The sequence below is a fragment of the Nycticebus coucang genome, chromosome 10 (assembly GCF_027406575.1).
Source record: "Nycticebus coucang isolate mNycCou1 chromosome 10, mNycCou1.pri, whole genome shotgun sequence".
Taxonomy (NCBI): domain Eukaryota; kingdom Metazoa; phylum Chordata; class Mammalia; order Primates; family Lorisidae; genus Nycticebus; species Nycticebus coucang.
This window is the reverse complement of record NC_069789.1, coordinates 13,015,073-13,038,913: the sequence shown is the minus strand read 5'-3', so window position 1 is coordinate 13,038,913 and position 23,841 is coordinate 13,015,073. Positions and strand designations below refer to the sequence as shown.

At 36.2% G+C, this 23,841-nt stretch overlaps 1 protein-coding gene across 1 annotated transcript in view; it reads left to right on the top strand.

The window, feature by feature from the left end:
• WDR64 (WD repeat domain 64) overlaps positions 1-23,841 on the top strand; it is a 140,024-nt gene that overhangs the window by 20,538 nt on the left and 95,645 nt on the right. The window contains exons 7-8 of the mRNA XM_053606402.1: positions 2,014-2,228; positions 14,129-14,263. Of these exons, the coding sequence (XP_053462377.1) occupies positions 2,014-2,228; positions 14,129-14,263 (350 nt within the window). The remainder of the gene's footprint in view (positions 1-2,013; positions 2,229-14,128; positions 14,264-23,841) is intronic.

Here is a 23,841-nt window from a genome sequence, read left to right as displayed (position 1 = left end):
GGAACAAGTGCAATAGGAAATCTGGGAGCAGTGAGATCACTGAGTACTGGAATTATAAAAAAAAGTCTTCCGAAAGCAGGTTGGCTTTAAAGTACATGAGATTAAGAAATAATTTAGCCTTCCCCCATGCCTTGTTCATTCCTAGTCTTGTGAAAAACTAAACTTCATGTGCGATTTGTCCACCATGTTGTAACCAACTCGTGATGCCAGAACAATTTTGAAGAAGGCAGCTTGTTGCTTAGTGTAGTTTACTATGTGGTGTGTTACTGTTTCAGAGAGTTATAGACTAGGTTACATTAATTTCCAACCCCCTAAACTCCAGTGTCCTGAGCCTCTTCTCCTTTGAGTACTCTCCTGTTTTCACTCTCGCTTCTCAAACTCATATGCAGAAGCTTCCAGTTCCTCAAAAGCATCTCCTCCCAGTCTTCCAGCCCACATTCTTCACTTCTTTCCGTCCAGTCCACACCTCTTGGATGTGTCAGTCATTTGAGCTGGTCAGCTGCACTTCTATGTTCTACAATGTCTCACTCTCAACATGGACAGATGCTCTAGCCTCTCTCTGTTCCCCCATGGTGGCCAAGCACTGCTGGAGAGAACCACAAACCGTGCCATTTGGTGTCAGGGTCTGCAGACTTGGTTGAGCTCTCAGTGGCTTCCGTCCATCCAACTCTCCCATTCCCTGCAAGGAGTCCAAAATTTCAGTATTCTTCTCAGGCCTGCTCCCTTCAGCAGATAGATTTGCCCCTATTTTCCATAGAAAACTATATCTACTATCAGACCTCTTCAAAATTCCAGCTCTCCCATCTACAGCTTTAATAGGAAACACACCCCTACTTCCTTCCTCTCATTGAAGGCAAAATATCCTTGCATTTGACACCTCCATCCTCTCTTATCTTGGCCAGCAGAAAAATCCACACCCTCTCCCCTCTCCATCTTTAACATTATCTCTCATTTTACGCTCTTCTTAACCTTCTTTTAATCTTCCCCTCAATCAATCAAGGTCTCAGATTGAAGGGACTCTAACCTTGGGAACCAAAGAGGTCACTCTGTATCTCAGCACTATAATTTATTTCCTTAAATGAATTCACTTCTGTTTTTTTTCTTTTATTGCCTGTTTTATTTTATTTTATTTTTTTTTATTAAATCATAGCTGTGTACATTAGTATGATCATGGGGCACCATACACTTGGTTCATAGACCATTTGACACATTTTCATCACACTAGTTAACATAGTTTTCCTGGCATTTTCTTAGTTATTTTGCTAAGACCTTTACATTCCACATTTACTAAGATTCACATATACCCTTGTAAGATGTCTGAAATCTGGTTTTATTATCTGTCTTCCCCTCCCCCTTACAATGGTAGCTCCACAAAGTCAGAAACTCATTTTGTTCATCCTTGTACAGTCATGCCTGGAATAGCTCTTGGCACATAGTATGTGCTCAGTAAGTATTGATTGATTGATTGAATAAATTTGTAAAGATCGAATGACAAAAAAAGACAGCTATCTAGCTTAATGAACCCATTCAATAGTCCAAGGCTGGCTTAACAGATGCTTGCTGAATATTTCTAAATTTGGATGTTAGGATATTTTTTTCTCCTGATGACTCCTTGTAACATAATAGAGACTTTGATATTTGATTTTCCTGTTTGTCACTTAGTTTTACTGCAATGATCTGTTAACACCTGAACCTTTTTATGCTTCCTTTATTATTTTCTTACAAATACAAGAGAAGTCCACTTACAGTAATACATCAGCAAATCTCTTACTCATTGAGCCAAAGATAAATACTTTTCCTCTTTTCTGCACAAAACAATCAAAAGCGTAATGTTAGGCTCACAGTGAGTGTTAATTAACTTTTCCTTAGTTAACTGTTTGTTTTCAAGTTTCTTTATCACTGTGGGGGTAAAATGAGAAACATCAGCAAGTAAAGCTTTTGTCAAATAATAGATGAGCGATGTTTATTAAATAGAGCAATAACAATTCGTTGAAAACGTTCTTCTGTTTGCAGGAAAACTATTTTGTGATAAAGCCTATGGATCATTGCCTCCTGTGTGTGTGTGTGGTGTCTCTGCCTGACCATCTCTGCCGGGACGACATCCTCCTGGGGGACGATGGGGGTTTCGTGAACAGATACACAGTGAATAGCGATGATTTTGGACTAAAGCAGGCAAAATCCAGAAAGAAATTACAAAATCACGTCTTAGATTCGAAGAGCTTTAAAAGGTAAGGTTATTATATGAGTAGTATCATTCATTGTTTTAATAATTATAGTCATTGCTAATGCTTATCTTGTGTGTATATTTTTATATGTATATTTATTTATATGTAGCAAGAGAGAAAAAAGATGCCAGACCCCCTGGTAGACATTTAAGTTACAAAGATGAAGAAGAGATGCTTCTGGCCTTGAAGTATGAAAGGGAAGATAGGGAAATTAGCAGCAGAAATTCCGATTTCAAGTGCTATTGGTAACAAAAACTTTTAAGTACTTGAATGGATTCAAGAGTGAAATGAAAAATTAAATTGTGAAAAACCTGTAAAAATATATGTGACTGGGCAGCGCCAGTGGCTCAGGGAGTAGGGCACCAGTCCCATATACCAAGGGTGGCAGGTTCAAACCTGGCCCCGGCCAAAACTGCAAAAAAAAAAAAAATTAAATTAAAATTTTAAAAAATATATAAATATGTGACTTTTTACTGGCACTTGGATATAGGAGAAGATTCTACACATAAAAGCAATGTAGATAAGCTTCACAGTAAAATCTTTGATAGATTTGACCATGTATACACAAAATAAAACCTTCTGGACATGAAAAGATAACATTTAAAACGTCAATAACGGAACTGGAATAAATATTTATAATAAATATGACAATGGGTTGATGTTACTTAATAGGTCTTAGAACTCAAAAAATAATAATCTCTCAAGAGAAAAAGGAACAGAGACCAGGAACAGGTAATTCACACACATGCACACACGGTACAAATGGTCAATAGCCATTTCAAAATGATAATCAGAAAAAAAGGCTAACAGTTATTTCCAACTCACGATCATTATCTCTCTCCTAATGGGAAATCTTTGAAGGTTTTAGAGTAAGGTATACATTACTTTTATTATTAGAAACGTATTAATTTTATATTAACTATGTTTTCATTATTAATCAGAGAAGTAAAACTTAAAATAAGATATAATTTTTGATTTATAAAATTGGGAGAGAGAGGCGGAGCAAGATGGCAACCGAGTAACAGCTTCCTTGCATCTGGGCACCGTGAGTCGGGGGAGATAGGACTCCAGGCATCTCTGGCTGGCGGGAACTGCCTATCATCACTCCTATGAGGCTACAGGGAGTCAGCGAGAGACTTCTGGACCCCAAGAGGAGGACTAAAACAGTGGAAAACCGTCCACAGGCACAAGATCTTAAAGAGCAAGAGGAAGTGAAAGGAAAATTAGGGCAAGGAAACAGATAAAAGAAATCACTCATGAGGAAGAATCAGCAGAAAACTCCAGGCAACATGAAGAACCAGTCCAGAACAACCCCGCCAAGGGACCATGAGGTAGCTACTGCAGAGGATTCCACCTATACAGAAATGTTAGGAATGACAGAAAGGGAATTTAGAATACACATGTTGAAAACAATGAAAGAAATGATGGAAACAATGAAGGAAACTGCTAATAAAGTGGAAAATAACCAAAAGGAAATCCAAAAACAGAATCAAATCAGAGATGAACGATATGAAGAATATAAAAAGGATATAGCAGAGCTGAAGGAAATGAAACAGTCAATCAGGGAACTTAAAGATGCAATGGAAAGTATCAGCAACAGGTTAGACCATGCAGAAGAAAGAATTTCAGAGGTAGAAGACAAAGTTTTTGAGATAACTCAGATAGTAAAAGAGGCAGAAAAGAAGAGAGAGAAAGCAGAACGTTCACTGTCAGAATTATGGGACTTTATGAAGCGTTCCAACATACGAGTTATAGGAATTCCAGAAGGGGATGAAGAATGCCCCAGAGGAATGGAAGCCATACTAGAGAATATTATAAAAGAAAATTTCCCAAACATCACCAAAGATTCTGACACACTGCTTTCAGAGGGATATCGGACCCCAGGTCGCCTCAACTCTAACCGAGCTTCTCCAAGACACATTGTGATGAACCTGTCCAAAGTCAAGACAAAAGAAAAGATTCTGCAAGCTGCCAGGAGTAAGCGCCAGTTGACCTACAGGGGCAAATCCATCAGAGTGACCGCAGACTTCTCTAACGAAACTTTCCAAGCAAGAAGACAATGGTCATCTACCTTTAATCTACTTAAACAGAACAATTTTCAGCCCAGAATTCTGTACCTTGCTAAGCTAAGCTTCAAAATTGATGGAGAAATCAAATCATTTACGGATATACAAACATTGAGGAAATTCGCCACAACAAGACCAGCTCTACAGGAAATACTTCAACCTGTTCTGCACACTGACCACCACAATGGATCAGCAGCAAAGTAAGAACTCAGAAATCAAAGGACAGAGCCTAACCTCCACACTGATGCAAAAGATAAAACTAAGCAATGGACTCTCACCAAATAAGACGAATAGAATACTACCACACTTATCAATTATCTCCATAAATGTTAATGGCTTGAATTCCCCACTGAAGAGACATAGATTGGCTGACTGGATTAAAAAACACAAGCCATCCATTTGCTGTCTGCAAGAAACACACCTGGCTTCAAAAGACAAATTAAAGCTCCGCGTCAAGGGATGGAAGACAATTTTTCAGGCAAATGGAATTCAGAAGAAAAGAGGAGTTGCAATCTTATTTTCAGATACATGTGGATTTAAAGCAACTAAAGTCAAAAAAGACAAAGATGGTCATTTTATATTGGTCAAGGGAAAACTACAACAAGAAGACATTTCAATTCTAAATATTTATGCACCCAATTTAAATGCTCCCAGATTCTTGAAGCAGACCTTACTCAGTCTGAGCAATATGATATCTGATAATACCATCATAACAGGGGACTTTAACACACCTCTTACAGAGTTGGACAGATCCTCTAAACAGAAATTAAACAAAGATATAAGAGATTTAAATGAGACCCTAGAACAACTATGCTTGATAGACGCATATAGAACACTCCATCCCAAAGATAAAGAATATACATTCTTCTCATCACCCCATGGAACATTCTCCAAAATTGATCATATCCTGGGACACAAAACAAATATCAACAGAATCAAAAGAATTGAAATTTTACCTTGTATCTTTTCAGACCATAAGGCACTAAAGGTGGAACTCAACTCTAACAAAAATGCTCGACCCCACCCAAAGGCATGGAAATTAAACAATCTTCTGTTGAATAACAGATGGGTGCAGGAAGAAATAAAACAGGAAATCATTAACTTCCTTGAGCATAACAACAATGAAGACACAAGCTACCAAAACCTGTGGGATACTGCAAAAGCAGTTTTGAGAGGAAAATTCATCGCTTTAGATGCCTACATTCGAAAAACAGAAAGAGAGCACATCAACAGTCTCACAAGAGATCTTATGGAATTGGAAAAAGAAGAACAATCTAAGCCTAAACTCAGTAGAAGAAAAGAAATATCCAAAATCAAATCAGAGATCAATGAAATTGAAAACAAAAGAATCATTCAGAAAATTAATGAAACAAGGAGTTGGTTTTTTGAAAAAATAAATAAAATAGATAAACCATTGGCCAGACTTACTAGAAAAAGAAAAGTAAAATCTCTAGTAACCTCAATCAGAAACGATAAAGGGGAAATAACAACTGATCCCACAGAGATACAAGAGATCATCTCTGAATACTACCAGAAACTCTATGCCCAGAAATTTGACAATGTGAAGGAAATGGATCAATATTTGGAATCACACCCTCTCCCTAGACTTAGCCAGGAAGAAATAGACCTCCTGAACAGACCAATTTCAAGCACTGAGATCAAAGAAACAATAAAAAAGCTTCCAACTAAAAAATGCCCTGGTCCAGATGGCTTCACTCCAGAATTCTATCAAACCTTCAAGGAAGAGCTTATTCCTGTACTGCAGAAATTATTCCAAAAAATTGAGGAAGAAGGAATCTTCCCCAACACATTCTATGAAGCAAACATCACCCTGATACCAAAACCAGGAAAAGACCCAAACAAAAAGGAGAATTTCAGACCAATCTCACTCATGAATATAGATGGAAAAATTCTCAACAAAATCCTAGCCAATAGATTACAGCTTATCATCAAAAAAGTCATTCATCATGATCAAGTAGGCTTCATCCCAGGGATGCAAGGCTGGTTTAACATACGCAAGTCCATAAACGTTATCCACCATATTAACAGAGGCAAAAATAAAGATCACATGATCCTCTCAATAGATGCAGAAAAAGCATTTGATAAAATCCAGCATCCTTTTCTAATTAGAACACTGAAGAGTATAGGCATAGGTGGCACATTTCTAAAACTGATTGAAGCTATCTATGACAAACCCACAGCCAATATTTTACTGAATGGAGTTAAACTGAAAGCTTTTCCTCTTAGAACTGGAACCAGACAAGGTTGTCCTCTGTCACCTTTATTATTCAACATAGTGCTGGAAGTTCTAGCCAATACAATTAGGCAAGACAAGGAAATAAAGGGAATCCAAATGGGAGCAGAGGAGGTCAAACTCTCCCTCTTTGCTGACGACATGATCTTATACTTAGAGAACCCCAAAGACTCAACCACAAGACTCCTAGAAGTCATCAAAAAATACAGTAATGTTTCAGGATATAAAATCAATGTCCACAAGTCAGTAGCCTTTGTATACACCAATAACAGTCAAGATGAGAAGCTAATTAAGGACACAACTCCCTTCACCATAGTTTCAAAGAAAATGCAATACCTAGGAATATACCTAACGAAGGAGGTGAAGGACCTCTATAAAGAAAACTATGAACTCCTCAGAAAGGAAATAGCAGAGGATATTAACAAATGGAAGAACATACCAAGCTCATGGATGGGAAAAATCAACATTGTTAAAATGTCTATACTTCCCAAAGCAATCTACCTATTCAATGCCATTCCTATCAAAGTACCTACATCGTACTTTCAAGATTTGGAAAAAATGATTCTGCGTTTTGTATGGAACCAGAAAAAAACCCGTATAGCTAAGGCAGTTCTTAGTAACAAAAATAAAGCTGGGGGCATCAGCATACCAGATTTTAGTCTGTACTACAAAGCCATAGTGCTCAAGACAGCATGGTACTGGCACAAAAACAGAGACATAGACACTTGGAATCGAATTGAACACCAAGAAATGAAACTAACATCTTACAACCACCTAATCTTCGATAAACCAAACAAGAACTTACCTTGGGGGAAAAACTCCCTATTCAATAAATGGTGTTGGGAGAACTGGATGTCTACATGTAAAAGACTGAAACTGGACCCACACCTTTCCCCACTCACAAAAATTGATTCACGATGGATAAAGGACTTAAATTTAAGGCATGAAACAATAAAAATCCTCAAAGAAAGCATAGGCAAAACACTGGAAGATATTGGCCTGGGGGAAGACTTCATGAAGAGGACTGCCATGGCAATTGCAACAACAACAAAAATAAACAAATGGGACTTCATTAAACTGAAAAGCTTCTGTACAGCTAAGGAGACAATAACCAAAGCAAAGAGACAACCTACACAATGGGAAAGGATATTTGCATATTTTCAATCAGACAAAAGCTTGATAACCAGGATCTATAGAGAACTCAAATTAATCCACATGAAAAAAGCCAACAATCCCTTATATCAATGGGCAAGAGACATGAATAGAACTTTCTCTAAAGACGACAGACGAATGGCTAACAAACACATGAAAAAATGTTCATCATCTCTATATATTAGAGAAATGCAAATCAAAACATCCCTGAGATATCATCTAACCCCAGTGAGAATGGCCCATATCACAAAATCTCAAAACTGCAGATGCTGGCGTGGATGTGGAGAGAAGGGAACACTTTTACATTGCTGGTGGGACTGCAAACTGGTACAACCTTTCTGGAAGGAAGTATGGAGAAACCTCAAAGCACTCAACCTAGACCTCCCATTCGATCCTGCAATCCCATTACTGGGCATCTACCCAGAAGGAAAGAAATCCTTTTATCATAAGGACACTTGTACTAGACTGTTTATTGCAGCTCAATTTACAATCGCCAAAATGTGGAAACAGCCTAAATGCCCACCAACCCAGGAATGGATTAACAAGCTGTGGTATATGTATACCATGGAATACTATTCAGCCATTAAAAAAAATGGAGACTTTACATCCTTCGTATTAACCTGGATGGAAGTGGAAGACATTATTCTTAGTAAAGCATCACAAGAATGGAGAAGCATGAATCCTATGTACTCAATCTTGATATGAGGACGATTAATGACAATTAAGGTCATGGGGGGGAAGCAGAAAGAGGGATGGAGGGAAGGGGGGTGGGGCCTTAGTGTGTGTCACACTTTATGGGGGCAAGACATGATTGCAAGAGGGACTTTACCTAACAATTGCAATCAGTGTAACTGGCTTATTGTACCCTCAATGAATCCCCAACAATAAAAAAAAAAAAAAAAATTAAATAAATAAAAAATAAAAAAAAATAAAAAAAAATTAAAAAAAAAATTGGGAAAGATTAAAAATGAGGAATAAAAATAAATACCCACTGAGATGGATATTCCCATATTATTGTATGTCAGGGAACCTAAGATCCTGATCATCATTCCTAATAGTAAATTATCTATTGTTCAATAGTAGAAGAATGATTAAATAATTAGCATTTACATAAATAATTCAAATAGATAAATAATAATGTAAATATGACATAATATAAATACATGAAGTTTATATAATATATTATATATGAAATACATTTTTAATGACATCTAAAAATACTTAAGATATCATTGAGGATGTTCAATAAATCATTATATTAAATAATATACTAAAGAATGCCATGTGCCCATTAAATTGTTTTAAAATTTTAATAAGATGGAAAATGTTTATGACATACTATTAAATAATACACTATTTTTCTATGTACCTTTAAGGTCAATTTTATAAATATACATGTGTGTATGTATTTTTACTTAGACAAATATTGAGTGTATATTCCAAAATATTAATAATGAGCATTATAGGTCTTCAGAGAAGTGATTTTTATTTTCTTTATGTTTCTTTCTAATTTATTTATTTCCTTCCTTCCTTCCTTCCTTCCTTCCTTCCTTCCTTCCTTCCTTCCTTCCTTCCTTCCTTCCTTCCTTTCTTCCTTCCTTCCTTCCTTTCTCTTTCTCCCCCCTTCCTCCCTTCCTTCCTTCCTTCTTTCTTTCTTTTCTTTCTTTTGGCAGAGTCTCACTATGTCATCCTCAGTAGAGTGCTGTGGCGTCACAGCTCACAGCAACCTCAAACTTGGGCTTAAGCAATTCTCTTGCCTCAGCCTCCCAGGTAGCTGGGACTATAGGCACCTGCCAAATGCCTGGCTATTTTTTGGTTGCGGCTGTCATTGTTGTTCAGCAGGACCAGGCCTGGCTTGAACCCTCCAGCCTTGATGTATGTGGCCGGCGCCCTACTCACTGAGCTATGGGCGCCGCCTTCTTTCTTTTTTTATAACTAAAACAATTTAAAATATAGGAGTCTACTTTGTTATTAATGTAACAAATATTTCATCCTAGAGTAGAATATGCAATTAAATGCTCCTTACAACTGTTATTACATGGAATTAAGCCTAGTCCCATTGCTGGAACTCTAAGAATGATACAATAAACCATTGGCTCATTGTCCATCCTTCACGTGTGAACAGTATTAGATAGTCTCCCCAAAGTACTAGGCATAGTGGGAACTTTCCCATATGTGAGGTGCCACTCTCTGTACCATCAAGCATTGAATTCCAGTTATGGTAGGTTGTTCAAATAGATGCTGAGATGTGAATCTCCTCTTTACTGGATGTACCTGACCTGTCAGAAAATCCTACAGCCCAATTTCAATCTCTGCTTTCATTAGATAGATGTGTCAAACATGAGATTTAGGGATCTAAGGAATTTGAGGAATCTGAGTACAGTTAAATGAATTAATTATCTGAATTATTATTTTACATATAAATATAAATGGTTTAAATAGTTCAAGACTGAAGTATATGTACAGGCTGAGTGTTGAGGCATTTTTTGTTTGTTTGTTTTGTTTTGAGACAGAGTCTCACTTTCTTGCTCCTGGTAGAGTGCTGTGGCATCACAGCTCACAGCAACCTCAAACTCTTGGGCTCAAGTGATCCTCTTGCCTTAGCCCGAGTAGCTGGGACTATTGGCATACACTGCAACACCCAGCTATTTTTAGAGATGAGGTCTTGCTCTTTCTTGCTCAGGCTGGTCTCAAACTCCTGAGATCAAGTGATCCATCTGCCTCGGCTTCCCAGAGTGCTGGGATTACAGGTATGAGCGACCGCACCCGGCCCTATTGAGGCATTTTCTCTTGCCAAGAGAGCCTCAAATCTGACAGAATGAAAAGTATTAAGATGAAAAGAGTAATTAAGTTCTGGAGCTGTCACACAAGTTTTCCCAAAGCTGTCATCCACAGAATTCATTCATATTGAAGGGGTGGAGCTTATAAGAGCAGCAAACAGTGATATGCAAAACACTGCACAAATTAAAGAAAGAAGTAGTCAGCGTCCAGAGTTTAAAATTAAACACAATCTGGCATGGAAATAGAAATCTCTCCCTCTGAGCTTGTTAATGCCGTATTGTACAACTTTCATGCCTTGAGTCGTAATCATGTCTATTCCTCAATTAGAATTAAAAAATCTCGGAGATGGTAGGTGGACAATGAACGTGTGTGAAGAGGAGACAAACCATTAAATATGAGTAAATATAGTAGGTTATTATGTATAAAATGTCCAATTTCCTTAGGTACTTTAGATACTAAGTTTGACAGTTGGTGTCTCTGACATTTCACTTTGACACTACTGTTTTATTTTTATTGTGAAAGGACAACCTCATTCTCTCAAATGCATGTTTTGGCTTTTGATTATCTTTCAAAAAAATTCTTAGAGCAATTTTTGTAAAATCATGAATAAGTCAAAAATGTGTGTTATTTTTGAATATGAGTCTCATGAAACAAATGCAGCACAAACAGCTCAAAACATCGACATAGTGTTTGGGAAATATGTGGCTAATGAACACACAGTACATGGATGGTCTGAGAAATTCTGTTTTGGTGATTTTAATCTTAAAAATAAGCCCAGGGGATGCCTTAGATCTGAAAGCTGTGGTGGAAGTGAATCTGCCTTAACCTATGTGTGAATTCGCAGCAACGTTTGATATTACTGTTCTGACTATTCTGAACCATTTGAAACAAATTGGCAAGGAAAAGAAGGTGGATAAATGAGTTCTGCATGAATTAAAGGAGCATTAGAAGGGAAATAATCTCAAAGCTTGCCTTTCTTTTGCTGTCATGAACCATTTCTGTCATGAACCATTTCTGCACTATATTGTTACATAGGGTGAAAAGTGGATTTTTTAAGACAATCTCAAGTGTTTGGCGCAATGGCTAAATAAAAACAAAGTGCTGAAACACAGAACAAAGCTAAATATTCATCAAAGAAGAAATGAATTGGTGGTCCAGCACTTACATTTTCCACTACAGCTGCATGAATCCCGGTCAGTTGATTAGATGACAGTGGATGTCTAATGCAACCCATTGAACAAAATGATGAGGATGCTGTGATTAAGCTGCTGAGATTGGTCAATAAAGACAAGCCAATCAATCCTCTCACAAGACAAGGCTCCACCACGTCACACAAACATGCTGCTCAATCTATGGAACCTGGACTCAGAAACTCTGTCATCCACCATGTTCACCAGAACTTGCAGCAACTCACCACCCCTTCTTCTAGGTTTTGAACAACTTCTTACCAGCAAAAATATTCAATTCTCAACAAGCTATAAAAAGGGCCTTTTGTGATTTCATTGCCACTCACTCTCCAGGCTCATTTGCTGCTGCCTTACACAGATTGCCATCTGGATGGCAAAACCGTGTGGATAGTTTAGGCTCATACTTTAATTAATTGTGCTACTTCTTATTTGAGATAAACTAGACTCAGCTTTTGATTCAAAATCAGACATTTCATATTCCATGACACCTTGAAGAAGGCTTCTCCCAGGTTACAACAGAATTTTGAGGCAGAGGTTTGGCCTCTGTGAACAAATGCTTGTGAACAGATGGGCAACCTCTGAAAAGGAACATAAAGGCTATCCTAGCCTCAGCTTCACCAGTGAACTGGGATTATAAATTTCCTCATTCTTTAGTTTTGAAAGTATTAATGAAAAGTATAAGTGCAGATATATATTTTTAAACGAATTGACTTATTGAGCGGCTATAAACATTAGAGTACCTATGTCCTTATGATAAAATGGTTTTTTCTTCTGGGTAGATACCTACTAATGGGATTGCAGGATCAAGTGGAAAGTCTGCTTTTAGTTCTTTGAAGACACTCCATGCTTCTTTTCAAAAAGGCTACACTAGTTTGTAATCCAACCAAAAGTGCGTATGAATATCCTTCTCTCTGCACCCACACCATTATCTATACCTTGTGGTGTGGGCTATTCTCAGTGCTATTAGGTGATATCTTAAGGTTATTTTGATTTGCATTTCTCTGATGATTAGGGATGATGAGCATTTTTTCATATGTTTGTTGGCCATTCGACTGTTTTCTTAGGAAAAGGTTCTGTTCGGTTGCTTGCCCAGTCAGTGATGGGATTGCTGGCTCTTTCCTTGTTGATTTGCTTGAGTTCTTTGTAGATTCTGCTTATTAGCTCTTTGTCCTATTTGTGAATATCTTCTCCCATTTTGAAGGTTGTCTACTTGCTTTGTTGATTGTGTACTTTACTGTGAAGATGTGTTTTAACTTGATCAGGTCCCATTTATTTATTTTTCTTGTTGCCACATTGCTAATGGACCCTTCTGCATTAACTCCTTCCCAAGGCTAATATCACCCAAGTGCTCATCACTCCATGAATGGATTAAAAAACTGTGTATACCATGAAATACTATTCATCCATTAAAAAGATGGAGAGTTTGCATCTTTTGTATTTACCTGGATGGATTTGGCTTTGGAGAACATTTACCTAAGTAAAGTATCCCAAGAATGGAAAAGCAAGCATCCCATGTGTCCAGTACTACCCTGAAACCAGTAGATCAACAACTACAGGCCCACATGACAGAAAGGCATAGTTAAATTCGAGGAGGGGAGAGGGAGAAGGGAACTAAGTTCCCACCTATAGGGGACAATGTAGTGAGTGGTATATGGCACACTTCTTGGGTGCAGGACTCAACTACAACTTGGACTTTGGACTTTATCTTGCAAATGCAAATAATGTAACCTAATTGTATATACCCCCATATTAACCTGAAATTTAAAAAAAGAAGAGAAGAAAAAAAATAAATTGACTCATATAAGATATAAAATTATAGGCTTGGCACCTGTAGCTCAGTGGCTAGGTAGCCAGCCACATACACCAGAGCTGGAGGATTCAAATCCAGCCCAGGCCAAACAACAATGACAACTACAACCAAAAATAGCCAGGATTTGTGGTGGGCGCCATAGTCCCACCTACTTGGGAGGCTGAGGCAAGAGAATCGCTTAAGCCCAAGAGTTTGAGGTTGCTGTGAGCTGTTGACACCACAACTCTCTACCCAGGGCAACACAATGAGACTCTGTCTCAAAATAAAATAAAATAAAATAAAATAAAGTAAAACAAAATTATATGAAACATAGTGTTCCACATGGATGATCAGAATTTTTTTAGTAAAATAAGGACAATAGTACCAATATTGGGCTTTGATTCTTTGAGATTATTCTTTTACTTATGGATTTATACCTTAAAATTTGATGATAGTCTCCTCAAGTTATTTCTCCACTTTAAATATGCTGATTATGAACATTTAGTTAAACAGTTAAAAGTGATATAATGCACAGGTCTGTATTATATATTCAGGTTCAGCACAATTCAGAGTTACACTCAGTTAAAGTCAAGATAAAATACTGAAATAGAAACTCAACCTCAGATGTTTATGTGTCTGACTTAAATCCCTTCCACCCTTTTTTCAATTCCCAGTGTTAAAAGGAAGCTACATAATGACTGGGTTATGAAAGTTAGATATATTCCAGCCCTAAATTGCTTTGGATCTTGCTCCTTAGACAGTGTTCATTCATTGGTTTTGGAAACCTTGAAGAGACTGGAGGATAACATGTAAGTACGATAGTTTATACCCAGGAACATTCTGTGACTTTCAGACTTTTAACAATAATATGGCAGTTTTGGAACTTTCAAACTGGTTTAAGAAAAATCATAAGGTTAACTGTTTCATTTGTTTGACAAGGTTACATAGATTTTTTTTCAGGAGGAAATTCACTCCTGCAAATTTGAACATAATATGTACTCCTAACAATTTTGCTCATTTGTTAATTATTGCTATAATCTACTAAAGTAAATCAATGCAGATATATTTATAACTATATTTTCAATAGATAGTTAGTTCTGTCATAAAACTTTATTCTTGCAAGTCAGGTGGCAAGCCAGTCACCTATCAGTATAATCTACAGAACAATCATCATGATTCATGTGTAATACACAAGATGGCATTCTTATAGGAAGGTGAATTCGAATAACGTTCAGTTTTATTTTCAATCTGTTAAATATTTATTAATAACTAGAAAACAACTATTGTATTTCAATTTTTGGTTTTAAAAATGTATTACAAAGTGGATAAATGTCAAAAACATTATGCTAAATGACAGAAGCCAGACATAAAAAGAGTGCAGATTGTATGACTCCATTTCTGTGTAATGTCGAAACATGGAGAAGTTACAGAGACAGACGGTTAATCAGTAGTTGCTAGAACTGGTAGCAGGAGCTGGGATTCCAAATGGGCACCAGGTGACTTTCTGGGGTGATAGAAATGTTTTATGCTTATTGTGGTGACTGGTAATTGTTATATAACTCTATAAATTTATTAAGAATTGCTGAATTTTACACTTACAATGGGTGGGTTTTATGCATGTAAATAAGACATTAATACATATTGAAGTATTGCATATGCCAATAAAGATGGCTTAGAAAAATGCTTTGAGACCTTTGGCTTCCAGTTAGGCATAAAAGGAGCTTGGAACCTGTTATTCCATCCTAACAGTAAGTAAAAACTACATAATCTAATGGTTTGTACCCCCTTGTTAATCTAAAATTTAAAAAAAGAAAGAAAAGAAACCGTAACAATCCTTGAACTTGTTTGCACCTATAAACAGAGCATCAAAATTAATAACACAAAAACTGATCAAACTGCAAGGAGAAATAAATAAATCCACTATTATATTTGGAGACTTCAATTCTCCTTTATCCAATCCAGGAAACAGAAAGTCAGTAAGGACAGTTGAACTTGACAACACTATCAATCAACTGGCTATAACTAACATCTATAGACTACTTCATCTAACAACAGCAAAATATGCATTCTTCACAAGCTCACATGAAACGTTCTGCATTATAAACCAAAGTCTGGGTCATTCATCACTCCTCAACAAAATTTAAAAAGTATAAATCATACAATGTATGCCCTCAGATCACGATAGAATTAAACTAGAAATCAGTAACAGAAAGATAACTGGAATATCCCAAACATATGTGGAGATTAAACACACTTCTAAGTAGCATGTGGATAAAAGAAAATATTTCAAGAGAAATTAAAACTTATTTTCAACGAAATAAAAATGAAAATACAATTTACTCAAATGTGTAGGGTACAATGAAAGTAGTTTTTAGAAGGAAATTTATAGCACTGAATGCACATACTAGAAAAACGATGAAGATTGATTATCTAGACTCACCTAAAGAGACTAGAAAAGAAGAACAAATTATATCTGAAGTAAGCAGCAGAAGAGAAATAATAAAAAACAGAGCAGAAATTAATGAACTAGAGAAAAATCAGTAGAAAAATCAATAAAATCAAAGGCTACTTCTTTGAAAAGAGCAATACATGTATAAAATTATAACCCACTAGATAGGCTAAGTAAGAAAAGAAGAAATAAGGTACAAATTAGTAATACTATAAATTAAAGATAAAATAACACTACAAAATTCAGGAGCATTAAAAGGATAATAAAGGAAAATTATGAGCCACTGAACAGCTACAAATTTAACCTAGATGAAACGGAATAATTCCTTTAAAGATACAATTTTCCAATATTCACACATAAAGAAATAGACAATGTGAAAAGGCCCATATCTATTAAAGAAATTGAATCCAAATTAATAATCTTTCAAACAGAAAACACCAGATGGGTTTAATGGTGAATTTTATAAAGCATTCAAGGAAAGAATAACATCAATTCTTTCTGCTCTCTTTCAGAGGATGGAAACAAAGGGAATATTCCCTACTCTTAACATTACCCTAATACGAAAACCACACAAAGTTATTACAACAAAAGAAAACTAAAGACCAATATCTCTCATGAACATAAATACAAATATCATCAATAAATCATTAACAAACCCACATCTCACAGCATCAAAAAAAGACTTATACACCACCACTGTTATTAACTAAATGTTTGTGGCTCCCCCCCCAAAATTTTATTTTCAAATCCCATCTTCCAAAATGATGGCATTAGCAAGCGGGTCTTGGAAAGATAATTTAGGTCGTAAAGGTAGAGCCCTCAGGAATAGGATTAGTACATTTATAAGAGAGCCTCTAATCCTCTTTCTGCTGTGTGAGGATAGGAGAAAATGGTCTTTGGAAGGTAAAAGACAGCCCTTGTCAGAACCTGACCACGCCAGCACCTGGGTCTCTAGCTTTCAGAACTGCCAGAAGAAAATCACTTCTTGTTTGAGCTACACAGTCTATATGATACTTTGTTACAGAAACCTGAACTAACAATGACCTACAGACATTTATCCCGAACTAACAATGACCTACAGAGATTTATCCCAAGATGCAAAGCTGGTTCAACATTCAAATATCAATTAATACAATTCTTCACATCAACGGGGTAAAGAGGAGAAATTACAGGCTCATATCAGTAGATGCAGAAGATATGGAAAAATTCAAAAAGCACTCATAATAAAAACTCTCAGCAAAGTAAGGACAAAGGAAACATCCTTTTGTGTAGACAAATAACATCTACAAAAAAAATACACAATGTTATGCTTAAAGGTGACAAACTCTGAGTTGGCCCACTAAGATTAAGCATAAAGCAAGGATGCTCCCTTTCACCACTAATTTTTCACTGAGGCTTTGGAAGTCTTAGCTAATACCATAAGACAAGAAAAGAAAGTAAAAGTTACAGTGATTGGGAAGGAAAAAATAAACCATCTTCTTTCAAAGATAGTATAATCGTCTATGTAAAAAATCCAAAAGAATGAACACACACACCACAAAAAAAACCCTCTCAGAACTAATAAGTACTTATGCAACTTTGCACAATACAAACTTAATGTCTAAAGTCAATAACTTTCCTATATTCCATCAATGAATAATAAATTTTAAATTAAAAACACAAAATTTACATTTGTACCCCAAAATAAAATAATCAGGTATAAGTCTAACAAAATATGTGCAAGATATGTGTACATCTATGAGAAAAAGTACAACACTCTAATGAAAGAAATCAAAGAAAAATTAAATAAATGGAGAGATATTTCATGTTCATGGATAGGAAGACTCCAAATTGTCAAGATATCAGTTTTTCTCAATTTGAGCTGTAGTTTCAATGCTATCCCAACCGAAATCCAGCAAGATATTTTGTGAATCTCAACAAACTGATTCTACAGTGTATAGGGAAAGGCTAAAACCTAGAGCAGTCAACACAGTAGTGAAAGTCAAGGGTGAAGTCAGGGAAGTCCAGACTTCCTATAAAGCCAGTAATCGTGCCGGGGTAGTATTGGCGAAAGAATAGAACAATAGATCAACGAGGTGTAATAGAGCATGAAGAAATAGATCCACATAGTCAAGTGATATTTTTTAGGATATAAAAGTATAAATTTATTTCATATTAGGGAAAGTGAAGAGAGTGGGGGGAGATGAGAAAAAGAGAGTGCAGAGGGGAGGGGATAGTTGAGTGATCTTTGACAGTGGAGCAAAGGCACCGCGACATGGCCAAGGTCGTCTTTTTAACAAACGGTGCCGGAATAACTGGACAGTAGCACGCAACAAAGAAACCAGGCACAGATTTTATGTACACTCTTCAGGAAAATTAGCTCAAAATTGAAATGAAAATGCAGAGTTATAAAACTCCTTAAAGGTGATGGAGGAGAAAAATCTAGGTAACTTTGACACACAGTCGAAGGTGTGACTGAAGAAAGAAATAATAAGTGTACTTCATTAAAATTAAAAATGTCTGCCCTGCAAAAGACGCCGACATGGGAATGAGAAGGCAAGACACAGAAGGGAAGAAAATATTTGCAAGAAAATACATTTGATAAAGGACAGTTATCCAAAATATAGGAGGAACTTTTTTAACTCAACAAAATAAAAAATCAACCCAGTTGAAAAATGGACAAAAAATCTGAACAGAAAGCTCACTAAAGATACACAGATGGCAAGTAAACACAAGAAAAGATGCTCAACATTGTATGTCATCATAGGGACGTAAATTAAAACAAGATACCACTACAGACATGTTAGATTTGCCAAAATCCAGAACACTAACACCACTAAATGCCAGTGGAGATGCAGATGACAGGAACTCTCGTTCATTGCTGGTGGAGTGAAACATACCCTACTCAAAACAAAACATACTCTTTCCACATGATCCCACAATCACACTGTTTGGTATTTATCCAAAGGAGCTGAAAACATAGGTCCACAGAACAACCTGCACATGGATGTTGGTTGCAGCTTTATTCATTATTGCCAAAACTTGGAAGCACCCAAGATGTCCTTTACTAGGTGAATTGATAAACCAACTGTGGTTATCCAGGTAATGGACTATTAGCACTAAAAAGATATGAGCTATCAAGCCATAAAAAAGAAAACATGAGAAATCTTAAGATGCATAATTATTAAGTGGAAGAAACCAATCTGAGAACGCTGCATACAGTCTGATCCCAACCAGATGACATTCTGGGAAAAGCAAAACTGGGGTGACAGTATGAAGATTAGTGGCTGCCAGGAGTTTAGGGGGAGAGAGGGATAAAGAAAGTGGAGCCTAGGTTTATAGGGCAAACCTACAGAAGGTACAACAGCAAGTGTGACCACCTGAACTATGGACTGTGGGTGATAATGAAGTGTCAGCAATTATTAACCAATTAATCACCATAGTGTAAGACTTTGATGGGGGGAGGGTGTTATTTTATATGTAGGGGAGTGGAGGATATGGGAAATCTCTGCACCAACTACTGTGAACTTAAAATTGTTCCAGAAAATAAGGCCTTTTAAAAATACACCGAGCCATAAGCAAGAATGTGACATGTTGCCACAAGAAGCAACAGCCATGTTGTTCAAACTGTGTTTTGAGAATGAGCATAAACCTACCTACAATTGTCGGTTAAAACATATAACTGCAACCCCACCCTGGCAATTTTATTTCATTCTTAAAATTTATATTCTAAATCCTAATCGATTTTTTCTGAATTTCAGCTTTATTATCAAAAAATGCATGAATTGAAATGAGATTGAATTTTAGCTAAAGAACTTGGCTCCTCCCCAATACCCGTTTACATTTAGGGTACAATGAAAAGAAGCACGGAGAAAAGTGGTGAATAGTCTGTCTAAAAAAACACTCCTGATGTCTTTTTATGGAATCTTAAGCTGTTTAATGGAATTCACAGAAAAAATGGGAAACAAAAGATGCCTTTGCACATGCAGAGCTAGAATGTCTCAAAATTCTAATTTTTTTAATTTAAGCAGTGGAATAACAGAATTAGAAATTTTTCGTGGAAGAACAGAATATCACATTTCTAAGATGACTAACTCACATTTTCTTAAAAATTGTAGACTTTATGAGAGACATATTCTTCACTCATTTAGGAAAAGATATGTTTATGTTGGTGTATAAACATATTTCACTGACAGATGAATTAAAACTTTTCACAGCATGTTAAAAACAATTTAATTTCATGACACCAGATTGCATTCCACAAATATCATTTATATGGCATAATTAATTGTAGAGTTTCATTTAGTTTCTGTAACATAATTAACTTCTAGTGATTACATTCTGGCATTTTAAAGGAGTGCATTTCTGAAACATTTAATTAAGAAGTGGATGCAACTTTATATCCAATTTGATTTTATATTATAACTGGCAAATCATGATATATTCACAACCATAAAGAAACACTGTGAAAACATATGTAGATAAAATATGCCCTTGTGGTCCTATAGAAGACGTATACTCTGCTTCAATATCCAGAAAAGGAATTTTAATTTCCAAGGTACACAAATCTATAGATGTAATTTTGCAAGGCAAATATTTCCAATACATTTACCAGGGTAATTACAACAGTGTGTCAACCAGAAACCTATACAAGTCCTATATACCCTTCACTTCAGATATATATTAATCATCCGACAAATATTTAGCAAGTCACTATAGGTTAAGCACTGTGGGCAATAAAAACAGATTTAAATCATGTTCCCTGCTTCTACATGCATAAAATTTAAGTGGTAAGGCACAAAATACAGACAAAAAATCAGTGGTTAGTATACTAGGGTGACTGATCGGCTTACCAGAGTTGATTGCTAAGATTTTAGGAATTTGGTAAGCCTGTTGTTAAACACTATCATCATTAAAAATTAAATTGTGTAAGCTCACAATTCAATTCTATTAAAGACAAAGACAATAAATACTCAAAACGCCTCACTTCCTATTTATTTCTAACAATTTACTATTATCTGTGTTCTTAAGGGTGCTTTGAAAACTGTAAACTCACGGAGCAATCAAAAGTATTATTATTTACTTGGAGTCACTTCAGGTTCTTTCCTGAAGAATGGATTTTTAAAGATTTTGATTTCCATGTTTGGTCAAAAATCCATGATAATAATAAACACTCCCACATTAGAGAAAAGAAAATATGTTAACATTTTCCTCTGGGAACAGGTTGTGCTGGTGCCAATAGCCCCTTTTGTCCATGCATTAAGATCTGATTGTCAATGAAATTGTGAAACTTTGGGGTCAGGTTTTAAATGAGGTAGCAATATTTTTTTTTTTTTTTTTTATTGTTGGGGATTCATTCAGGGTACAATAAGCCAGTTACACTGATTGCAATTGTTAGGTAAAGTCCCTCTTGAGGTAGCAATATTTTTTATGTCACTCTGATCAGGTACATTTTTGAATTGGTCACACTCTCACATTCTCCCTTTCTTACTTTATTTTTTTTTCTAAAAGGAATACTCTCTTATATTAACACACACATATACGTAGCCATTCTACTGGGCTTAGTGCATCTTTTTATTTCTATGTTTTGTTTGTTTACATGTTTGTGTATTTTTTGTCTACATGTTATATGTTTTTCTCAAAATGTATGTTTGTAAGTATCTTTAATTTATATGATGATATAATTTACATAATGATATTGTAGGAGATTAAGTTCCTACTCTCTGGAGTGTTTTACAGATTTGGTACTTAGTAGGCGTAAACACTTAGATAATATAGGAGATTTTATTTTTCAAACTAACCAGCAAATTTTGGTCTTTGTTCTGAAAAGCATCTACTCTGCGATAGTCAGGAGTTTGTTCCTAAGCCTGGTTCCGGGCTTGCCCTATCTCTTCGAATATGCATATGCAGCTGAGAATGAGGCAGGAAACTGTGAGATAAAAATATTCAGACAACCTCAGCAAACAGTGATCATTGATCTGTTCACTCAGATTCTGTATGAGCTTTTCAATTACTTCCTCACTTGGGCCACTTTCCTTCTAAATCTAGAAGCTGAAGAGGTTCTCAAGTGATACATAATCATGTTTTCCCGAACTGCCACTGCCTTTGGAGAGTCATCTCAACAGAACAAGAGTTGGGTCCACTCCATTCCTAGACTCAACATATTCCTATTTCTGCAATTTCCTACAATGAGTCTTAAGTTGAGCCAGATGCAACTGGATGTATACAAATACATAATTGGCCAGCTGTTAAAAAAGGAGCCAATACAGCTCCCCCAAAGGCAGGAAAAACTTCTCTCAAAAATTTTCCATTTCAGAAGAGCTTATCATTCTGGTTATAATTTTGTATGGTAATTTCACAAATGCAGTTTTGTACTTGCAAGAAAATAAACATCTGCCATTAATTATGCCTTGTAAACCATGTTATATGCTTCAAGACTCTTGGAAGTGGTTATTATCAACCTTTGTCCCTTAAGGATATTCAAACAAATGTTTATTGGAAGCCATCACTTCTCAGCCTTTGCCTACCATCAGACGTATTTACTGGAAGCCTTCTATGTTCAAAGTATGGCATCTACATTTTATTTTGTCAAGGAATGGACAATGTTGGTCAATGTTAAACATGAAACTGAATCTAGTGCCACCTGCAGTGGGTGGTGTTTATAGGTGAGGCTCACAAAGGTGTCCTGGCCAAGCGGGTGGTCTCTGCTAACCCTACCTGCACCATCTCACCATCCCTGGTGAGGGAGTGTGGTATAGAGGGCCTAGGCTCAAATCCAAACACCAAACTGAATATTTCAACACATGGTAAGATCTATGTGAAAACCTCCTTCACTTTTCAGATGTGAAATGCTCTAGAAATGCTAGTCAATATTATCACAATAGATTTCTCACAATGTGGTATTTCAGAACACTCTGGCATGCACTAGTTAGAATAAGGTACACCTGGAAACAGAACAGAAATGCGATTGTTTAAAGACTGTGCTGCTGAAGATGTATTTGAAATATTGAAACGCAGTTCCTCTTTCATTTTTTTTTCTACATTGACATCAATGATAGGAGCTTTTCCTGTTGAAAAGGTTTTATTAAATGGCACAGTTTATTCATTTGTAATCGATTCAATCATGTAGACGTAGACCCTATCATTATTTTATAGAAAAATACAGTAATTCTAGCTAAAGGGAAGATAATTTTATTTATTTATTTTTTATTAAATCATAGCTTAATTAATGCAATCATTAATGCAATCATGCGGTACAATGTGCTGGTTTTATATACAATTTGAAATATTTTCATAGAACTGGTTAACATAGCCTTCGCGGCATTTTCTTAGTTATTGTGTTAAGACATTTATATTCTACACCTAGTAAATTTCACATGCACCCTTGTAAGATGCACTGTAGGTGTGGTCCCACCAATTACTCTCCCTCTCCCCGCTCCCTCTCCTCTTTCCCCTTCTTCTTGGGCTATAATTGGGTTATAGCTTTCATAAGAAAGCTATAAATTTGAAGGGGAGATATTTTTGACAAAAACAAACATTTTAAAATGAGAAGTGTGTCATTTCACACACTGAGAACTTAAAGTGAAAGGATTGCTAGATTTGTTCAAAATTAAGGAATAAATTATTAGATGGTTCTTTTCCTGAAGTGTTACATTTTAGTTAGAGTTCATTCTAAAGAGAGGCGTACTGGTCTACCCTTAAGGTTAGAGGGGTTAGATCAGTCTACCCTTAAGGTTAGAGGGGGTTAGATCAGTCCCATGACTTTTACCCCATCACCCAACCTCAACAAATGAAAAACAGCTAGCAATTCTAAAATAACCGAAAAGAGGGATTGAGGTAGATAGTTATAGAACCAAAGGGGGAATGCTGAAGCATTTTGTCTGCCTTTCCCAGGAGGTCGGGGTGACTGCTTCTGCTGCCCCAAAGCAAGTGCTGGTAGCATCGGGAGAGCTTGCCCCA